The sequence below is a fragment of the Prinia subflava genome, chromosome 6 (genome assembly GCF_021018805.1).
Source record: "Prinia subflava isolate CZ2003 ecotype Zambia chromosome 6, Cam_Psub_1.2, whole genome shotgun sequence".
Taxonomy (NCBI): Eukaryota; Metazoa; Chordata; class Aves; order Passeriformes; family Cisticolidae; genus Prinia; species Prinia subflava.
Window position 1 is genome coordinate 32598709 of NC_086252.1, and position 19769 is coordinate 32618477.

The window sequence follows — 19769 nt, forward strand, 5'->3', positions numbered from 1 at the left end:
GACTCTGCCAAATCCCTGGGAAAGTTGTTCCAGTGGTTGATTGTTCTCACTGCCAAAAATTCCTTTCTGGTACCCAGATTACTTGCCTTATTCATGGAAAACACTTTGATCATTTCAGCTGAGCTACAGGAGTAAACACAACAAAAAGAACTGGGAAAAAATTCATTGCATAAACCATTAGGACTTGTATTCATATTCTCGAGCTAGAAGCTCTTCTCACATTTGCAAAGCTGCTATCTAAACAAGCTTCAGTTCCTCATCCAATTCTCTGGCAGCCATGATGCTGTAAATAAAAGACAATACTTCCAATTTCCACATATATTCCGGCTACCCTACAAGAACTGGTTTGCTCTATTTTAATTCTGCATTTCCTTGATTGTTAAAAATCTTACCATATTATATTTTCCTAAGACAAATGAGATTTCCACCATGGATTAATAGTGGAACCGTTTCCCAGAGAGGCTGTGGAGCCTCCATCCTTGGAAGTTTTGGAGACCTGACTGGATGAAGTTTTGAGTGACCTGTTCTGACCTCACAGCTCACTCTGCTCTGTGCCAGAGACCTCCTGAGGCCCCTTCTGACCTGCATTATCCTGTGATCCTATTAATTTTTATTCACAAAATCTTTAACTCTGCAGGCTCTGTCAAGATCTTACAGTACTAATGACTCCTAATAGCCCACAGAAATGTTGAAACTGCTGCAAGGCTGTTAAAAGGCTGTTTTCACCACTGAAGTGGTAAAAAACATAACTTTGCAAGGAACTGTAACTTCACATTAAAATGAGCTGCAGGCCAATAAGAGCAATATGAGCTCTAAGCCCAGGAGTAATGTGAGCTTCTTCAGCAAAGCTGAGAAAATCAGTTCTAAGATGGATACAGAATTTAATCTCTGAGTAAACTCACCAATAAAACCTCTACAGTTTAAGTAAGAAAAAAAAGATAAAAGTAATTATTTTACTAAAAACTTTAAAAGTGCTCAATCCTGTTTCCCTGTGATTAGAAGGGATTTTAGTATTAGTGGCTGACAGAGTGAATATCATGTATGGAACCATTCTGGGGAAGTCACATGGTACAACATGGAAGGCAGTTGTCCAGGAGGATTTGCTGTCAGAAGCTAAGAAAATATTTTGAGCATGAAGTATTCATTCACTTTCTAATTCTGTATCTGCACTTTTTTCTCAATTGTCTTCCATGTCTAACCACACGAGAGGATTCCCTTTGCTATCTCTTTGCCTTGCTGGTACTCTCTGTTTTCATTCTTCCTTCCCAAAACCAAACACAAATTACATTCTGTGACTGCTCCATTAATAACCTGGAACTTGCAATAACCTGCACCAATTTCTTCTAGATGAGAGGCTGTCAGCCTGTTTACACCAAGCTAGGCTTGCCTTCATTTCACACTGGTGCTAGGGCAGCTCTCACAGCCTCCTTACAGTAGCCAAGTGTAAAATGCCAGTTACAGCCAGCCCAGGATTTCTCATGTGCAGTCAAAACTGAACGTTGGAATCCAAAGGATAAGAATTTGGGATGCAAAAGTTCAAATTTGGTCACCAAAGAACGATTTTCTGGTGGCAAACCAGTGGGATCTGCCTGATGGAGATGATGAGAAGCATGGTGGAGAAAATCTGCTGTCACACAAGTGAGGAAGAGGAGGAACTGAGCAAGGACCACTCCTGCCATGACAGAAGGGTGTGTGCAGAAGCAGAGGGGAGCCAGCTGTGCTGGGGACGTGCCAGCACAGCAGCAGCACCCTGCACACAGCCAGACACAGCAGGGGACAGCAACAGCTCCGTTTTGGGGACCTCTGTGGCAGGAGGGGCCTGTCCAGCACACAGCACCTGTGCCACAGCCCTGCTGCTCTTTACTTTAAGCACAGGCACCCAAATTACAGCGCAGCTCTTCATTAACATTTGCTGCTGTTCTGAAACATTGCAGAGACCATTGTGGTCACATTTCTCACAAGAGCGACATCCAGAGCTCTGACAGCTGTAACATCTGCCTCTTAAACTCATTAAAGGCTAAAACTCATCTTTCTCTAAGAAGAACTACCCACTGTGACATATTATGGTAATACACAGTCAAAAGATGCAATATCAGCCTCAGTCTTGAGATTTCTGCTTATTTGTCATGCTCTACTGCTAATCTAAAGCTTCCTTGTGTCCAATTAGGCTGTCATATCAGCTACTGGTGCAGCTTATCTCTTATCAGGTGTAGCTCCTGAACAGGTTTTGGACACCAAACTGTACAGAATCACAGATGTTCAGAGTATTTACACCTGCCTGGTGCTGGGTGAGCAGGGAACGGAGTCAATTTAAGATGCACTTTAAAAGGAATGAAGTGGGCTTGCTGTTCATCACTCATGTTCCATAATCCACCCCCAACTGCCAGGATCCAGATCAGCATCATTACAGATACTCCTTTTTTCTCACCATACAAAAACATAAGCCCAAGCTAGGTTACACAATAAAGAGAATACAAGTAATAGTAAAAATTACCATTGAAAATCAATTTTTCAATTACTGTGTTAGAAAAGTGTGTTTTGATATCACGTGGTCTAACTTCTTAAAAGACATGGAGGGAAAATGCTGTTTATGTCTGAGACTCAGATCAGCTCTGCTAGGGAACCATTTCATGCTGAAAGTGTTACAGGCCTTCTAAAACTTTTATTATCCCTTAGGATTTTAACTCGTTGCTGCAGAACAGGGTATTTACATACTTAACATCATGCAGCTGAACTGGGGCTACAGCTCCATAAATAATTTGATTCTCCAGGTATGGAATATGTGCCAGAAAAAAACTAACAGACATTTCTACAACAGGGGGAGTTTGGAAACTCTCATGGCCTATTTTGTAATTCCTGGGTCTGCACAGACCCTGCAGCTGCACTTGGACCACACCTGCCTTACAGCACCCTCCTGGCTCCAGCACTGCTCCTCTGCTGCAGCAGATGATCAGAGACTCTGCCATTCCCCTGAACCTGGAAATTCAAGCCTTTTCAGAACTCCTCTAATATTCTTTTTTATGGTGATCATCAAATTCCAGCACAGGAAACATCATATCCTTGATTTTATATACATAGGCCTACGTGTAAATACTAGGCAATACCCACAAATCCTGCCTAATCAACCACCAGTTGAGTGAAAAGGAAAGGCTTCATAGGTTTTGGATCTAGCTCCAGTAAAGTCACTGCCAAGTCTACAGATGCCACAGTTTTTGAAACAGATTTTAGAATATATAAATATATACATTTTTCTATTTCATATTTAATATAACTTGTACGTGCAATGGGTTTTTTTGGGGTGTGCACATAACCATAGGCATACATGCATTTCTGTCTGGGTAAGAGCAAAGTTCGTGATTGATTTATTTTTGTCTGACTATGGGACAATGAATTTATGGAGAAGTTACAATGTTCATTGAGCCAGCCTAATGAAGCACCTCTGAAACTTGTATCTAGCACTGTACCTAGATGTACATTTAGAAATTTAGAAGGATGTACAAAGAAATTTAGATATTTCAGAAGAAAGAATGGTTAAGAAATTTTCAGTGTGGTTAAGAAGAAACTGTACTTCTCCTCCCACAAAGCAGAAACCCAGGCACAGGTGAGCACTCCCTTTGAAAGCTCTTCATGTGCCTCATTCTGTGGGAGAGACACGAAGATGTGGTGTGAGGCCAAACCCCTGGCAGCTGAGAACCACACACGAGCTGCAGAGGTAGGTCCTGAGCTGTTTGCTGCTTGCAGCTCCATGCTTTTGACATTTTTCCAGATCACTTAGGTATTCCATTCACTCATCACAAAAGAGCTTTGCCTCCAGCCACAGAGGTTTGCCCTGAACTGTGGGTAGGTGCGGATTTTGCCATCTGTGCTTCGAGTCTCTTTCGTATGTATGGTACAGATAAAATTATCCACAGTTTTTTCAATGTGACTGATATGTTGGGTCTGAACCCAGAGGATTATTTTCATTCAACACTGCCTAAATAGACAGTGCTCATTTAGCTGGGTTAACCAGCACAGCAGAGCCAATCCGCACATGAAAATTTAAATACAATAGAAATGCTGAAAATGTGGGTGGTTTCATTTAATTCTGTGAACCAAGAGACATATGCCCTGAAACCATATAGATCAATATGCTTTTCTTTTTGAATCAGAGGAAGAGAGAAGAGCCAGACCTAACTTTGCAGTGTGACAGTCGTAAAAGGTGGCTTCTAATTCTTCCAAGCATGTTCTTATATGCCTAATTGCAATGCACATATATTCAGTGTAACTTCTGCAAGGCTCCCCATGACCTGATACCAGGGGAAATATTCCCAAGTGGTGTCATCTGAACCAGAGCAAGAGAGAAAAAGGGTTACAATTACTTTGGAAGGAGGGGCTCTCTCTGCCTTAGGGTCACATCCCATTTTCTCATGTGATTTCTCATGTCATTTCTGATGAAGAGTAGTCAAATATCATTCTCAGAGATTTCTTTTAGCAGAAGCTAAATTAGAAGTTCTTGGATTAAGCTTTTACAGTTGTGTTCTGAATGTCAAAACAAGTGGGAACACCAGTTCTTCTTCCCCATAATTTAGGAACCTATTAGGAAGCAAATCCCCAGGACAGGCATTCTTCACGTGGCAAACAGGCTCAGCATCCTGAAGGTATCAAATCCTCAGCCACAGCTGAGGTGTGGAGATGAAGGTTAAGCTACAGGCACATAACAAAGTATTTAGGTAATGTCTAATTGCAAAATGACTCTTTTCTTCTGGCAAAAAGCTTTCTCAGAAGCAGGTGGAGGTATGACAGATATCTGCACCCATGTCTATCATACTGTAGATTTTAATTCCTGTAATTTTAGAATTACTGCTCATGTTTCAGACAAAAGCTCCACCAGTATGAAAAAAAAAAGGACATATCTGCATTCATTATGTATTATGTCATGGCAACATGGAGCACCACAAGTGTGTTTAAAATGATTAGTCCATGATGCAATTCAATTTTCTTATTAGGTAATTAAGGAACGCATAGCCAGAGTCTGAAATATGTAATCAAAAAACCCAAGCAAACAAACAAAACCACAACACCAAAACAGTGAAAGAAACACAAGAAATGTGTGTTTTCTGCTCTTGCCATAATCCGGAATGTTCATTATGAGTCAGGTTTCCTATTTACTCTGGCACTGGGTTAAGAAAGATGTTGACAGACTGCTTCCTGGGAAACACAGAATTTAACTTGATATCATCAACAAAATAATATATAGCAAACACCAGCTGCAACTGTCAAGAGCCACTGTTTTAAATATGCTGTACAGAGTTGGGGTTTGCAATAAAAAACCTAGGAGCCAAAAATCTCAGGATCAATGGATCCCACAGGCACAGGCAGATACTGTGTCCTGCACTGCATTGTACAGAAAACCAAGAACTTTCCAACCAACTGTCCTGGAAAAGCTCAATTTTTTAAAGGTTTCCCACAGGGCTGTGTACATGTAGTTTGTTATTCTGTTTTTCCCATCCTCCCTTTCTTGGTGGTATTTCTCACTTTCTCCTCAGACACTGTTCCTGCACTCCAACCAAGTCCTTCCCTCCTGAATCTAAGAGAAGCTAAAAGCTGCCCTTGGCTGTATAGCCAGTTCAACATCTCATGAGACATTTTTCCAGTCTTCTATTAAGAAATTTCTTCTACAGCTATTTACTGAATTTATTTAAGCACATGAAAAACCACTGTTGCCAAACCATATCAGTAAAGTTCTTCCTTCAACAGATTTATATTTGCTTCAGCAACTCAATAAACTACCAAGTTGCTAAAGATTTACTAAAGGGCAGAATATTGAAGGCATTTGTAAACTGGTTATGGAGAGCAGCCAGGGGGACCACTCACATTTCTTTGCACATCTTAAACACCTCAGTCAATTTCAGTCGTAAATTTTCATTTTTAGTGGAGATTTCAAATTATTTCCGCAGTTATTTCAGCACTCTTTCCTTATTTTAATTTCTCAATCATTGCTTTTTGATGACTTGTTCAGCACCTTTACATTTCCTGCACGTTAATTTACAACTGAGCAGATCAAGTACTCATGAACTATGCATGTACTCTGACTCCCTTCCCAGATATCTGTAGTCCTTCCCAACTCTTGCATTGCCTCAAGACCTACAATTCTTTCAAGGACTCCTCTAAAAAACATCAAATATTCATCCCACTCCCACATTCTCTTTTATTAATGAGACAGCTAGGCAGAGCCAAGCAGTGTCTCAGGGCTGCAATCTTGCAGTGGTTTAATTCCTGACCTTGGTGAATGTTTTAGCCTGGGCTTTTATTTCATGTGGGCACCAATGGTACATGCAGGAGCAGGAAGGGTGACAGAGCCCTGGAAGTGGCAGTAAAGGACTCTGGAGCAAAAGGAGTTTTCTCATCAATCCTCCCAGTCAAGGCAAAGAGATTTGGGATGGCTGAACCTGGAGAATCAACAAATGGGCACAGCACTGGTGCCACTGCCAGGGCTCAGCCTCTTCTGAGCTGTGTGTTGGGGTTGACACCCTGGAGGGAAGGGATGAACCGAAGGGATGAACCCTGAAAAATTACCTCCCCATCCCACCCCAGCAAACAAGAGAAATCAAATGATCCAATAAAAATGAAACGCATTAAACAGAGTTAAACCAGCAAGACACATTTGCATGATGGTTTCAGCACTCCAGCTCCCCTGAAGTCAAATGGAAATGCTCTGGTTCCTCTCAGCAGAACTTGGCACTTCTGCACTCCTGGGAGTGCCAGCCCATCCAGTGCTGCAGCTCCAACTGCCATATGGCCACAGCTGAAGTCACACTACGCATTTCTTCTACATCTTAGCATTTTATTCCCAGTATTTAATTCATAGCACAGCATGAGTCAGGCTGTATTCTCTGTGCCTTTTCCTGGGGGTGTGTTTTTCAGGCTATCTTTATGTTCTCTCTCTCAATGACGTCCAAGAGCTAGGGCTGAATCTAACGCTGCCTTTCCATGAGGGGACTTACACTGATTTTAACAAATTTTGGATCAATCTCTTGCTGTCAAGTTTATGAAACAGGAAGTTTTATAAATTTGCAAAGCACAATTAATTGGCAATTCCACTTGGCTTTTGCCAAGGAGCTAAGGAATTTTTCAGATATGTTAGGATACATAGACAAATGCAATATTTAAATGAATAAAAGACAGACCTATAAATAAAGAACTGAACTGAAGCTACTCTAGCACACCTTATTCTGGTAAACAGACCCCTGCACTAAGGCAGCACACAGCCAGGAACACAAAAACAGGAATAACACAGAGCACAGCCTAAGCACCCACACAAATTTGCACCACACTGTCCAGGAGTCCGAGGGAGAATGCCCACAGAAAATGAGGATTGTGACAGACCAGGTGGAGCTAGAGGCAGATATGACACAAAGATTATTCAGGAGCTGAGCAAGCAGCCAGCAGACGTCATTGCAACATTTTCCCAGCGTCGAGGAGGAAAAACAATTACATGCAGTGTATCAAGCCAGAGATTGATTAAGCACAACAGGAAATTAGAAATGTGCCTCCCTCAAAAATCTGACACAGTAAGAGCTGCCTTAAGCAGCACAACCATCTCACCCCCTCTCTGCTGTCAGTCCTGTGGTGGTTCTCGTGTCAGCTCTGGGAACAGAGGGATAACCAGGCTGACTATCCAGTGATTCATACTCCCAGCATATGGGAGCATTCTTTCACTTGGTTCTGAACTCATCATGTAACCTCAGCTGTCTTCAGCTAATGGGCATGGCAAGTAATTCACTGACTTCATTCAGCCTTATGTAAAACAGAGGGATAATATGAAAGAAAATTAAAAATGAGCATTAAAAACCAGGGAAATGTTTACTACTTTGCCTGTTCGCTTTACTGGCTTAGCCATAGGGATATGTCGAGTCTTCTTTTGTGTTGGGAATTATTTTCTCTTTTAAATAATTTACAAGGTTCACTTGAAAAAGCTCAACAGAAGGAGATTTCAAAAATATGTTAATTGAATGTTGACAGGAATCTCTGTGGACACCCACAAAAGCAAGAAAATGTCTGTTGAAATCTCCAAATCTGTGCAGGAAGACTAATTTTAATCACATTTTTCTGAATTTATTTTTATGAATCAATGCCACATCAGTCTTTTATGGCCTTTCATTTCAAACTGTTCTGTATGGAGCCCTGCCAGAAAGGAACTCACAGCCGTGGCAAGCTGTTGCATGAGCCTGAGTTAATGCATGTAAAAATACTGCTTACTTTTTCTTAGTTTTTAGGAAAATATTGCAAAGATGTGATTGAAACCTGAGACCCTCCAGTGTGGCTTTTTGTTGCTGGTTTTCTGTTTTTGTTTTTATGCTAATAGTTATGCAACGTTCAGTTCCATCAAGCTGCCCTGTGTTAAAGGGACATCATTAGAGGTGTTTCAGCACAAAACCTGGCTTATCCCCCTTTATTGTGAAAATGCAGTCCATTCTGGGGAACTATTGAACAGTTGAACTATTTTCCAGCCAGATGGGATGCTGCCACCAAGAGCAGTACAGAGAAAAACCAAAACCAGGCAAATGTGCTGCAATTCTCCACCTAGATGCCCAAAATTTGAGTAGAAACTTTAAATCTTCTTTATGCACTTGTTGGAAAAATTCTTGAGACAATCTCCACCTGATCTTCCGAGCTACCAAATGAATCACCCATAGAAATGATGCACAATGCTGCAGAACACAATTCCCACTATGGTCAATACTGTACTGCATATGTAAAAACTTTTCCTCCCCCACAGGATATGTACAGCGAGCATTAAATATGAAAATAATTAAATATGAAGTCATATGTAGCCATTAAATATGAAAAAGAAAATTGCTTGCAAAATAAACATAAAGACATTCATCACTGCTGCACTCTTACTTAAAAATAAGGTTGAAGTGATTGATATTCAAACTTGTTTAAGGGAAGTACAAATATAATACAAGCATCAATTTCAAAGAACATACTCTAGCAAGAATAACTCAGTAAGATGCAAAATCAAAGATTTACAAATCAATTACAGATTGCAAACACAGTTCATTTGATACAGGTGCTGCAAGGGGAAACAAACTGCAAAGGCCTAACAATTTCCATGCTGGCTAAAAAGAAACTGAAAAGCACAGTCACAGGAGGTTTGCCTAAGGAGAGGCCGCGTGTTCGGGAGCAAGCAGAGGGAAAGAATTCTTGCTGACATGACAAAATGCTTTTTGTCCAAGCTCTGGAACCTGCAGCCTCCCAGCCTGGCAGCAGAAGCCCTGCAGGAGCAGTTCAGGGTACTCACATGTACTCCCTGTGCGCGGAGTGCACAGCGGCCGCGTTGCTGTAGCGCCACAAAACTATCGCTGACGACAACACATCCAGGGTGGCATCAAACTGAAAGAGACACAGAGAAAATTGTTTGTTTTGTGGGCCATTAAATGGGCCCTGCACTAAGAGCAGTGCATTTGCCATCCCGCTGCACGGGCACAGTCACACAATATCTTCAAATAAATCACTTCGATGAAATCAGGGTTTACGTTTATTGAATTGATCTTCACATTTTCGCCATGTGTTAGTGCACAGTCACACAGTTCAGAGCTCAGAAAGTCAATCAAGGGATTAAAAAATTTTGAATTTTTAATTTATTGCCTGTGAAGAAGTTAAGAAAAAACAAAGATCAGTCTGCCACTGCAGCACTCCAAGAGTTAAAATATTAATATGATCCTAATGAAAAGACTATAAAGAAATAAGTGTAGAAAAGTGCCTGTCAAGCATTCCTTTTTCTGCAGGCACTAATTTCCTGCAATATCTTTCATTTCCAACCAAGAAAATATTAACTTTATCTCCAAAATCCCACCCAGATTTCATCCTATATGAATCTACTCATCTGTACCATCAGCAAAATTGCCATGTTTGTATTCCTAACTAATGCAGATGTGGTGTCAGGAACACTGAAAACCAGGCTTGTCCCACTGTAAGAACTTTCACTCTCCTGTCAAACTTCCTAAAGAGTCAATCTGACCTTCAAAATGGAAAGCTAAAGATAAATTATTTGATATGAGTCATTGCTTGTCATTAGGAATTTTTTGCTTTGCCACTAATCCGGAAAGTCATGGCAAGGACTGGAGAAGAAAGCTGTCACTCCAAAGGCAATAGCAGTGTTACCATCAGCTTCAATGGGAAGAGTTCAGAAGAGAATTCAGGATTTGGCTCAAGTTCAACAACAAAGCTGAGCTTTAATTGAGAGATTTTGTATAAGAAAACCATATCTGGTGGAAAACATCCATTAACAATAAGGTATGATTAATATCATTAACTCCAGGATAGGAGGTAATGAGCAGAAACTGAAAAAGTACAATTAGAGTACCTTTGCCAATGCTAAACTTTAACAATATATTTTCTAATCTATTGTTGACTTTGCACACCTTTCCATGAATTCTACCATGAGAAGAATTGCAGTATTTCATGTTCAGAAAATGCCCTTGGAAAAGAAAAAAGAATAGATAATATTTCAATTGTATCTCTACTTACAGCAAATCCAAAGGATGATGCACTGTATCTCATTACGGAGACAGCTGAAGGAAAGAAAATATTATTTAGAATCACTTTAAATTTTCTTTGCACTTTTTTTTTCTTTTTCTGTTGTTCAAGAGCTACAAAACCAGTTTTAACACATGGATTTACTTTCACCCAATTCCTGCTAGAACAACCTGACCCGACATTTTAAAAATCTCTACAAAAAGACCTTGTGCCACAGGAAATGGTTAGAACACTCAAGAGATTTCTTCCAAAACTCTTATGGGGGAGATCTAGCAGTATTCAGAAAGTCTGCTCATGAAACAAGCTGTGTTTTTGATGCAGATTTGAGCAAAAACATTTTGAAACCACAGAAGCAAACCCTCAGAAAACAAATCTCAAAGTGCCCCTTGTTCCAGCCAGGAGTTTCAGGCCACCTGAACTGGATGACAGAAAATTTCACAGGCCCATTGAGACTCCTTGAGTGCCATCTTTTTGGCAAAAAGCCCAAGGGTAACTCACACAGCCCCAAGAAATGCTTCAGTTCCCATCATTTCAGTGGCTTCCAATGCAAAAGTATCAGCAGGAACAGTTTTGACCAGCCCTGGTTTTGACCACATAGTACCTTCTAAAAAACAACCAAGACTGAAAATGGGCTCATAGCTAGGAAAAAACCCACAATTTTAAAAATTTTACTCCTCGCGTCCTGATTTCATCATCTCAGTTTCCAATTCTGTGCCAGAGCAAACACTTAACAGCCCAGAGGAACACCAGGGAAGAAGCAGGGAGCAGTGGAAGAGGAGTCTCCTGGAGATGGGACTTCACCAAATGCAGCTCTCAGGCTCTGAGCAGCTCCTCCCTCCTTGCTGTGCTTTGTGAAGGACCCTCTGAACCTCTGCTCCCTGAATAAACTCACAAAAGTCCAGTTCCAGTATTAAGAGGGCTTGAAATAAAGCCTAAAGGGATTGATTTGATACTCTTATATCAACAGATATCAGCTAACTTAATAAGAACACATTTTTGTAGAAGGAAAAACAAATAAACCAGAAAACCAGACTCATCAATGACTTTGTCAATCTTAGGCTGACAAACACAATATCTAACTCTCAGTGTTCATTAGAGCAGCTTGGCAGAGCAGAGACTATGATTTGACTGCTCTTTTCTGTAATAGCAAGCTGCAGCTCTGTGGCACTTATCTGGATAAACAGAAATTAATTCTTGGGGAAAAAAACCCTTTTGTTATGGATCTAACCCCTGGGTGTGATCACAAGCATGCCAGACGTCACAAATATTTGGACTTTATCATTACATTTGGCCAAAACACAAAGTCATGAAGGTTCCTCTCTCCAGACTCCAATTTTCTTGAAGTTGAAGAGTATTGAAACTGTAAATTTACATCTCCCTCTCATTTTTAAACCATGATTTCCCACACTTCATTCCCTAGATAAAAAAAGAAGCTATATTTCCTGGTCAGACTTGCCAGTGATCTGCAAATTTCAACACTTCACTGCATAATAATATATTGCCTATCAAATTTTCATTGTCTGCCTCCTTAGAGGCATATATTTTCAAAATCTGCAGAAGTTGCAAAAAAAAAATTATGGGGATTCACAGGTACATACAAACTTGCAATGTTCCTGTCATTGCTGCTTCCATATGATGCAGTTCAAAGCAACACTTTTATTCCTACTTCTATTTCTAGCTTACCCCTCTAGTGGAATTAACTCCTCAGTTTTTCCTAAATTGCCAGTTTCTTTCCCAAATCAGATCCAGACTTTAAACAAACTAATTTTATGGTTCCTTTAAAAATGAATATGTAATTTCTCTGGTGATGAACTGCATACAGATAGCCACACCTTAAGGGGACATACTTGGTATATTTAAAGCACAGGGAATTCAGCATGAGAACTATTTTTGTTTTATGTGTTCTATCACAGCAGTAACACACAATCTGTTTGTCCTGAGCTATCTAAAACAGCAGTGAAAAACAAGTATTAACTAACAGTGTCACAACTCTGCTCAAACCTTTTTGCTAATTAGTGAATATGACAAGGACTGGTATCCTACAACACTAACTTTCAGTGGTAGAAGGCCATAATAAAGGTAATAAAGATCTTTTAAGCACTAGAAAGATGTATTTCTATATTATTTATTTACATGTTTGTTTTCTAATGGCATAAACAATGCATTTTTTTTTCTTTCAGAGTCAAATAACAATGTTAAAGCACCTTCAGCCCTGACTTAAGCACATTCATACTGGCAAGAGCAGTCATAAAGCTCCCCAGTAAGTCATCCCAGCTTAAACAGGATTTCTGTCCACAAATCCAGGTTCTGTGGCAGTGAGAGCAGCTCTAATATTGGATTACAGGGTATCAGCCAATAGAGGCTGCACCAAACCAACCACATCCACCAAAAACCACTGGTTCCCACTCCAGACACTGAAAGGACTCCTGGGGAAGTATTTCTGAGCAGCAAACATTGGAGAGCCCTGGGCAAAGGAATAATTGTGATCCTCATGTCTTCAGTATCACGGCTGGGCTCCAGGAGAGAGGTGGGGATGGGCCACGGAGCTTTTGCTGATCCCTCACCTTCCCTCTTCCCTCAAAGTGCATTTCCAGCTACTCCCAGATGGGAACAAACCCCCCGAGAGGTTCCTAATCTCCATGCTGAGCCAGAACAATGGTGGGAAACAAGGAAAGAGGGAAGAACAGAGCAGGCAGCTTAAAACCACTGTGAGGCCACATTTAGCAGCTACACTGCCATGACAGTGGGAGCCTGCTTTTAGCTGTTTTATTGGCTAAATTGGACAACGTTTTATTACCTCTACAGTAAAGCAGATAATCCTAATGCATTTTCCTGACATTTGTAAACAGAACTTGCAAGCAATCAGAAACTAAAAATAGAGCCAGCAGCGTAAGCAACATCTACTCCTGTCTCCACCTGCACAGCAATATCAATTTGTGAAGCCTGCCAGCCCATAGGTCAGGTTTTGCTGGAATTCCTTCACCCCTTTCAAAGTGATTCCAAATCAATTTTTTTTTAAAAAATAGCCTATTTCCTACACATTCTACTCTCAGCAAAATAAGGGGTTTATTCATTTCGTGTGCCTCAGAAAGAAATTACGAAAGTAGGGCCTTAACCACAAAACAGTTCCACTTTAACTTTCCAGATATCTAGTCTGCCACAAGCCTTTATCAGGTTTAATCCAGCTCAGATTTGTCCTAGGGTGAGGACCCTGCAGTTAGCCTGGGACTCTCATTTCCTTCCTCGTGTTGGAAGAGCTCCCTGGCACCTTTTTGTACAAAGCTGTAAGACAAGAAAGAGGATTGCAAATTGACTCCAGGTCTTTCAAACAAAAATTCTGGGGATGAGTCTGACCACAAATGAGAGATGGTATTTAAAAACTGTTCCTCCACCTCTCATAAAAATCTCCTCTTACATATTCAGAAAGGGAAAAATTCTTTTTAGGCATCTCCTCTAGATGGGACAATCACCCCACCATGTTTGCTTTGAAATTAGTCTTTCTGAAAGACACGCTTGGATGTCAGCACATAAAACACCAAGGCTTCAGAAGCACATGACCTGCACTTGGCAGAAATCAGTCAGGCAATCTGAACCCTGCTGAAAGTGGTGGACTTATTTCTCTATATATTACCATGCAGATCCTGCAGGCTGTACAGTCACGAGCAAGAGGAACTGGAAGTTCTGCTGAATCAGAAGTGAGACTGAAATACAGTTTGTGTTTGAAATACAGTCTGTTTAGATTGCCTCGTGTTGGTAAAACATCTGAAACTAATGTTACAGCAAATATTTCAAAATAAATCCATTCCAAACAGAGAAAAACAAATAAGCGGTTATTTTCTAAAAATCCCTCACAACAACTGAAGGCAAAGAACAAACATGTCTGATAACGTTAATACTTGTTAAAGATGCTACTGACCCAGATCAACAGGTACACATACCTTTCCTCAGGTGCCTTCTCCATTCCCCAAAATTCTAGTAGAGCAAAATTTTAGGATTTTTATTAAATTATTTAATACATTTTATTAAATGTATTGAATTTCTGCAATCAGCAGCTTCAAATGGCTGCCACACATTCAGTATCTCACAAAATATGCCAGATCTACATGGGTAGATCCAGAGCCATCCAGCAGTGAATCCTTCTAGATCCATATTTCTATCCCAAAGTAATTGGCAAAAGTCTTCCAATATTATGTTTACAAAATCTTCTGCTCATTTTCTCAGTCTATATTGCATCAACATGGTAAAGGCCCTCATTTCTGCTCAGTACCATTACACTGTTATGTATCTACCAAGTGAAGCCTAAATTTAATGTTCATCAAACCTGAATCTTCATCTCATTAGAATTTACCACCAATTTTAAAGAAGTCCCTAAGAGGGTTCATTTTTCCACCTGCCTGAAAGGTGCCACAGCAACGCTGTGCAGAATGAGCTGCAGGAGATTCCTGGGAGGTTCCAGCTCTGGGAACTGAGTGAACGGGGCTCCAGAGCCAGACACTGAGTCCTCAGCTCTGCCACTGCCTGGGGTATCACTGTCAGGCCAAGAAACCACCAAAAATCCTCAAGGTAACACAAAAATATTTGCAGATTCAGTAAGAGATCAAATTTTGCTATTGGTAGTAGTAAAGCTTTCCAGGAGTAATTGTCTCTCCTTGTCTATTATGCAGTTAATTATTTTGGGTTTTTGCTTGGCAATGGTCAAATCTTTAGCAGCTGCAAACTTTCCTAATTTCATTTACCACTGTGAACCACAACAGTGTATATCAGTTGAATATATTCTTCATTTATTATTATAGAAGCAGTAAAATTTCAGGACTTCGTGCAAAGGTTTTCCTTGGAGTTTAATCAAAACAGTTCTTTCCACTTTGTTCACATGTTACCAGTACTTTTTTTATTATTTTTTATTTTATTATTATTTATTATTGTTATTCTTATCTACGGGATTTTCTATATTGTCATTCATTTTTCAATGTTTCAATTTTAGAAGTTTGTAAAACCTGTTTTTGTGGTTCTTCAAAAGAAATGCCAGTTCTCCCCTAACTCCCTTTGCTCACCTGCTTTTTGTTTCCATTTGAAACTCATTATCCTTTATACCATGGTGCTCAGCAATAGAAACAAAGAACGAAGAAAAGCAAAACAGTCCAGTCCCAAACCTCACTTGGGCTGCAGATTCACTTCTGTTTCATTTGGTTTCACCTTCTCTTTTGCCACCAAGAGAGCAGCCAGGCTTTCCCTGGCGTGTCCCACAAAGGGCCAGACTGGGCCAACTCACAGGACTGCCCAATCCTGACCTGTGCAATAATCCTGCTACAAAAAACAAGGTACAACTTTTCAAATGATGAAAACATTACCCTCGTGGAGAGCACAGTGACCCAGCTGCAATACACAGCAAACTGAGCATGGCAGTGATATAAAGAAGCCTGATATAAAGCCCCTGAATGACAGAGACACACAGCCACTGATAGTAAATCTGTTCCTGATTTCAGAAAAAGAAAAAAAAATAATGCCTGGGACATCTTTTAACAGCTGCTGAAATATTTTCTATCTACAACAAGCTTTCCCTGCCACCCTTAGTGAGCAGAGCACTGATAAATGGTCAGCCAGAGCTGTCAATTTTCTATGCACTTTTTCCCAGCATCTCTGGAGAGGAACACCAGGAACTATTTCTTTAGGGAGAGCTCTTTGTGAAGCCAGAAATCAGGCAACTCCCATTGGGCAGAGTTAGCAGCAATTTCCAGGGCTGCTCAGAGCCCGTGCAATATTCCAGCAATATTCCAGCAATATTCCAGCAATATTCCAGCCTGTGCAAGTGCTCTGCAAAGCACAGGAGAGAGCAGGATCCCTCCTGTCTGGCATCCCACTGCTCCACACACTCCCGTGCTTCCTCTCCCAGGTGCCAACCTTCTGTTTTCAAACAGGATCATCTCAAAAAAAAAAAAAAGGACACAAATAAATCAGAGCAAAGGAGGGCTTGGTCTTTTTGTTTAGTTTTGGCTTTCCAGGGGGCCGGAGCTAAAAGAGGGCCCATATGTTACAGCTCCAGTTGGGCTTTATTGGGATACTAAATGCATATGTTGGCATTTCAGAATAGAAAAAAATCAAACTTTTAGATCTATAAAAAACCAGAGAGATACATAGTGCAAACTCTCTGCAACTGAATATACAGGTGCATACTTTCATCTGTTGTATTTCAAATGGGGTCACTCGAAATGCCCAAAATAACTCACTGCAATGACATTAAAGCACACTGTCTTTTAATGAAACGATGTATTATTGATGCCCCAGCTCCAAATATAACAACTGAAATGGCCTAGAATGTTGGAAATGCTTATAACTGCACATTTACCACAGGGGTTTTTGCAGTTTATGCCTGTAATCCACAAGCTTTGTAATTTCAAGCCTGGAGTGAGCCTCTAGTACCAAAGGAAGCACTTTGACCCTGCACAGGGACAAGGAAGGAGTGGTACCTTGGCTGAAAAAGCCACAAATTGCCACAAATTTTGGGTGATATCAGACACACTCAACAGCTGTTTCTAAAGCCCTCTGGCCAAGATTTGTAACTTGCTGTATCCAGACAAGGGTTATCTACATTTAATGACCTGGGAGAGTCTCCAAACACGAAATTTCTCCCATTTTTTTGTTTTACTGACTGGAGGCAAGAGAAGCGTTGAGGTTCTGCTCCACACACACAAAAAAAGAAAAACTAACCTTTTCTTGGGAGTCTGACCAGTTGACTCAAGACAAAATTAACAGAGTAAGCCAGGACACTGAGTTGAAGACCCTTATCTGACCTAAAGGATTTCTGGAAGCTTCATAGGGTTTCAATGAACTCATGTTTTATAAATGTGTCCTCAAACCTGTAAAAGCTTGGACACAGATTAGACATTTTTACCAGTTGCTGAAGGTTTTGCATTGTTAATCAAAGAGATGAAACACTGCCATTATTCTCAGTTCTGGTAAGTTCCTGTCCTGAGGTCACATTAGAAAGATGAAGAGATCCTTTCAAAAAGATAATTAAAGACAGATATCGTACAAAAGCTCAGATGTATTAACAGAATTTATATGCAAGGATTCAGGCTAACTGCAGCACAGCCAACAATTAATGTATGGATATCACTGACTGTGCTACTGGCTGCGTATTGGTGTCTGTAAGAAAAAATTACTGATAATAACTTTTGTTTAGAAGCACAGCACACTTAAAAGAGCACAACCAGTGAGAAGTGCATCCCCTGCCCCTGACAGGGTTATTTGTCTCCATTCCTGTAAAGAAGCCTACTGATTTCATTTTAAGAAGATGCTCAATTTGAAGTTTGCCAGATTTAGACTAGAAGAAATACACCATTAATGTCCAAGTGCCAAAACTCCAGACTCAGGGTACTTTTTATTAATTTTTGCTCTCTATTTTCATGCTACTATTTCAAACTTGACAGTGAGCAAGTTGGGGTATTTTAGAAATCAAGAGCATTAAAACAAATCAGTGCTGTTAAAAAAATAGAAATCATTAAGTAGGAATAATTCCACTGAAATTCCCAGTAAATATACAATTTTTTGATCAAAGTTCTTTTATTTTCCCTAGAACTTAAATAAAAGTTTAAGCAGCTCATCATATGAAGAAATGCATTGCAACAGTTTGTATTTACCATGAAAAGTTTTCCAAACAAATTAGAATCTATTTTATTTGATGGATTTTAACTTTTCCATTCAGTGTGTGTGTGTGGAGGAAGTTATGGGTTTTGAGGTCATTACAGACATGTAACTATAATTACAATTACATTTTAAAAGTCTTCCTATTTCAGAGGAAAGGAAACATAACTGGATCAGGGACCACAGGAGATATCTGAAGAAGTTTAATAATCCAGAAGAACTGGACTCTGAAGAGAGTAACTGTGTGAAAAAGCAGGTAGATCCAGGTGGCTGGCACAGTCCCACACCACACTGACAGCCCTGAAACATTTCCTTATTTCTTATCTCTAAAACAGAGTGCAACCACTTCCACAGTCAGGATGTTGTACACAAGGAAAATCATTTTACCATAGGAAAGGATGGAGTAATTCTGCAGAGTGACAGCAGCACCATCAATATCTTATCTATTAGAATAAACTGTGCTGTGCTATGACCTGCCCTTTATATTTCAAATTTTCAAAGCCTTAATTTTTAGAACTGCAAACTTTACCCATGGAAAACAGTACCCCAATTAGAAATGAGCTGTAGGAGCTTTATGGCATTCCCACAGCTTAACAGTTGTGAGAGACTATTTTTATACCAAAAGTATTTGAACAGACTTCTGAAAATCAAAGCAGATTTCCTTCTATGGAGAAATACAGCACGTCTTCAGAAGTATCAAGTGCTGGAAAAAAACCATTCATTTTGAAAATAATTTTGCATTGTCCCTTAGCTTGCACTAGTACAATGTAATGATAATTACTGAAACTGATGTGACTTGTGCCCCCCCACTGATAGGTTTTAAAGATTGTTTTTGTCCTGCTGAAACCTCTAGAACACAAAAGCAGTGGGAGCCATGAATGCAAAGGTGACTATTTTAAGCATCCCTCATTTTAGCTCCCTTTGAAGAGTCCTGAATTTGGAACAGAGAAAAATGAGTCCATACAAAACTGTCAGCTGGACACCAAATAATGAATACACCCCAAAAAATTATAAGAAAGAGCTATTAAAAATTACATTCAAACTCAGGTATCTGAGGACATAAAGGCAGGCTGAAACTTTTTTTTTAAAAACCATTTCTAGTCTAACCACCCATCTGTGTTCCATCTTTTTATGAAGATAAAAGAAGATATTTGCTTGGCATTGTCCTTGATATTCTTGTCTGATTCCTCCTTTAACTCACAGGTGGTTGTCTTGCAATGCTGTTCTTGAGGAAGATGAACAGAGACAGAATGAATTCTCTTCACGTCTCCATTTGGGATTTAGAGACCTAAGGCTGCTACCCTGGTTGGAGCCCTTCCACACCTGACCAAAACCAAACCTGGAGATTTATATTCATTTCTCTGTGCATGGCTCTCCTGAATGTGCCAAGAATGGAACAAGGTGTGTGAGCACAAGACCAGAAGAAATTCACATTTATGACATTTCATCTCCCACAAAATGTTTGTTCTCCCAGCATTCTAATGAGCTTAGAAATACTAAAACCAGGGAAGATCCAAACTGAAAAGCATTGGCTGTTGAAAGATAATTAGTTGGCTTCACAGCCCTTTTCATCATCCCTATCGATTTCAGAGACAGGACACGTATCA

At 40.1% G+C, this 19769-nt stretch overlaps 1 protein-coding gene across 2 annotated transcripts in view; it reads right to left on the reverse strand.

Annotated features, from left to right (window-relative positions):
- Positions 1 to 19769, reverse strand: part of TMEM163 (transmembrane protein 163) — an 86918-nt gene that overhangs the window by 23866 nt on the left and 43283 nt on the right. For both annotated transcript variants that reach the window (XM_063400956.1, XM_063400955.1), the window contains 2 exons: positions 10513 to 10556; positions 9284 to 9375 (listed from right to left, as the gene is read on the reverse strand). In XM_063400956.1, coding sequence (XP_063257026.1) covers positions 9284 to 9375; positions 10513 to 10556 — 136 coding nt within the window. The remainder of the gene's footprint in view (positions 1 to 9283; positions 9376 to 10512; positions 10557 to 19769) is intronic.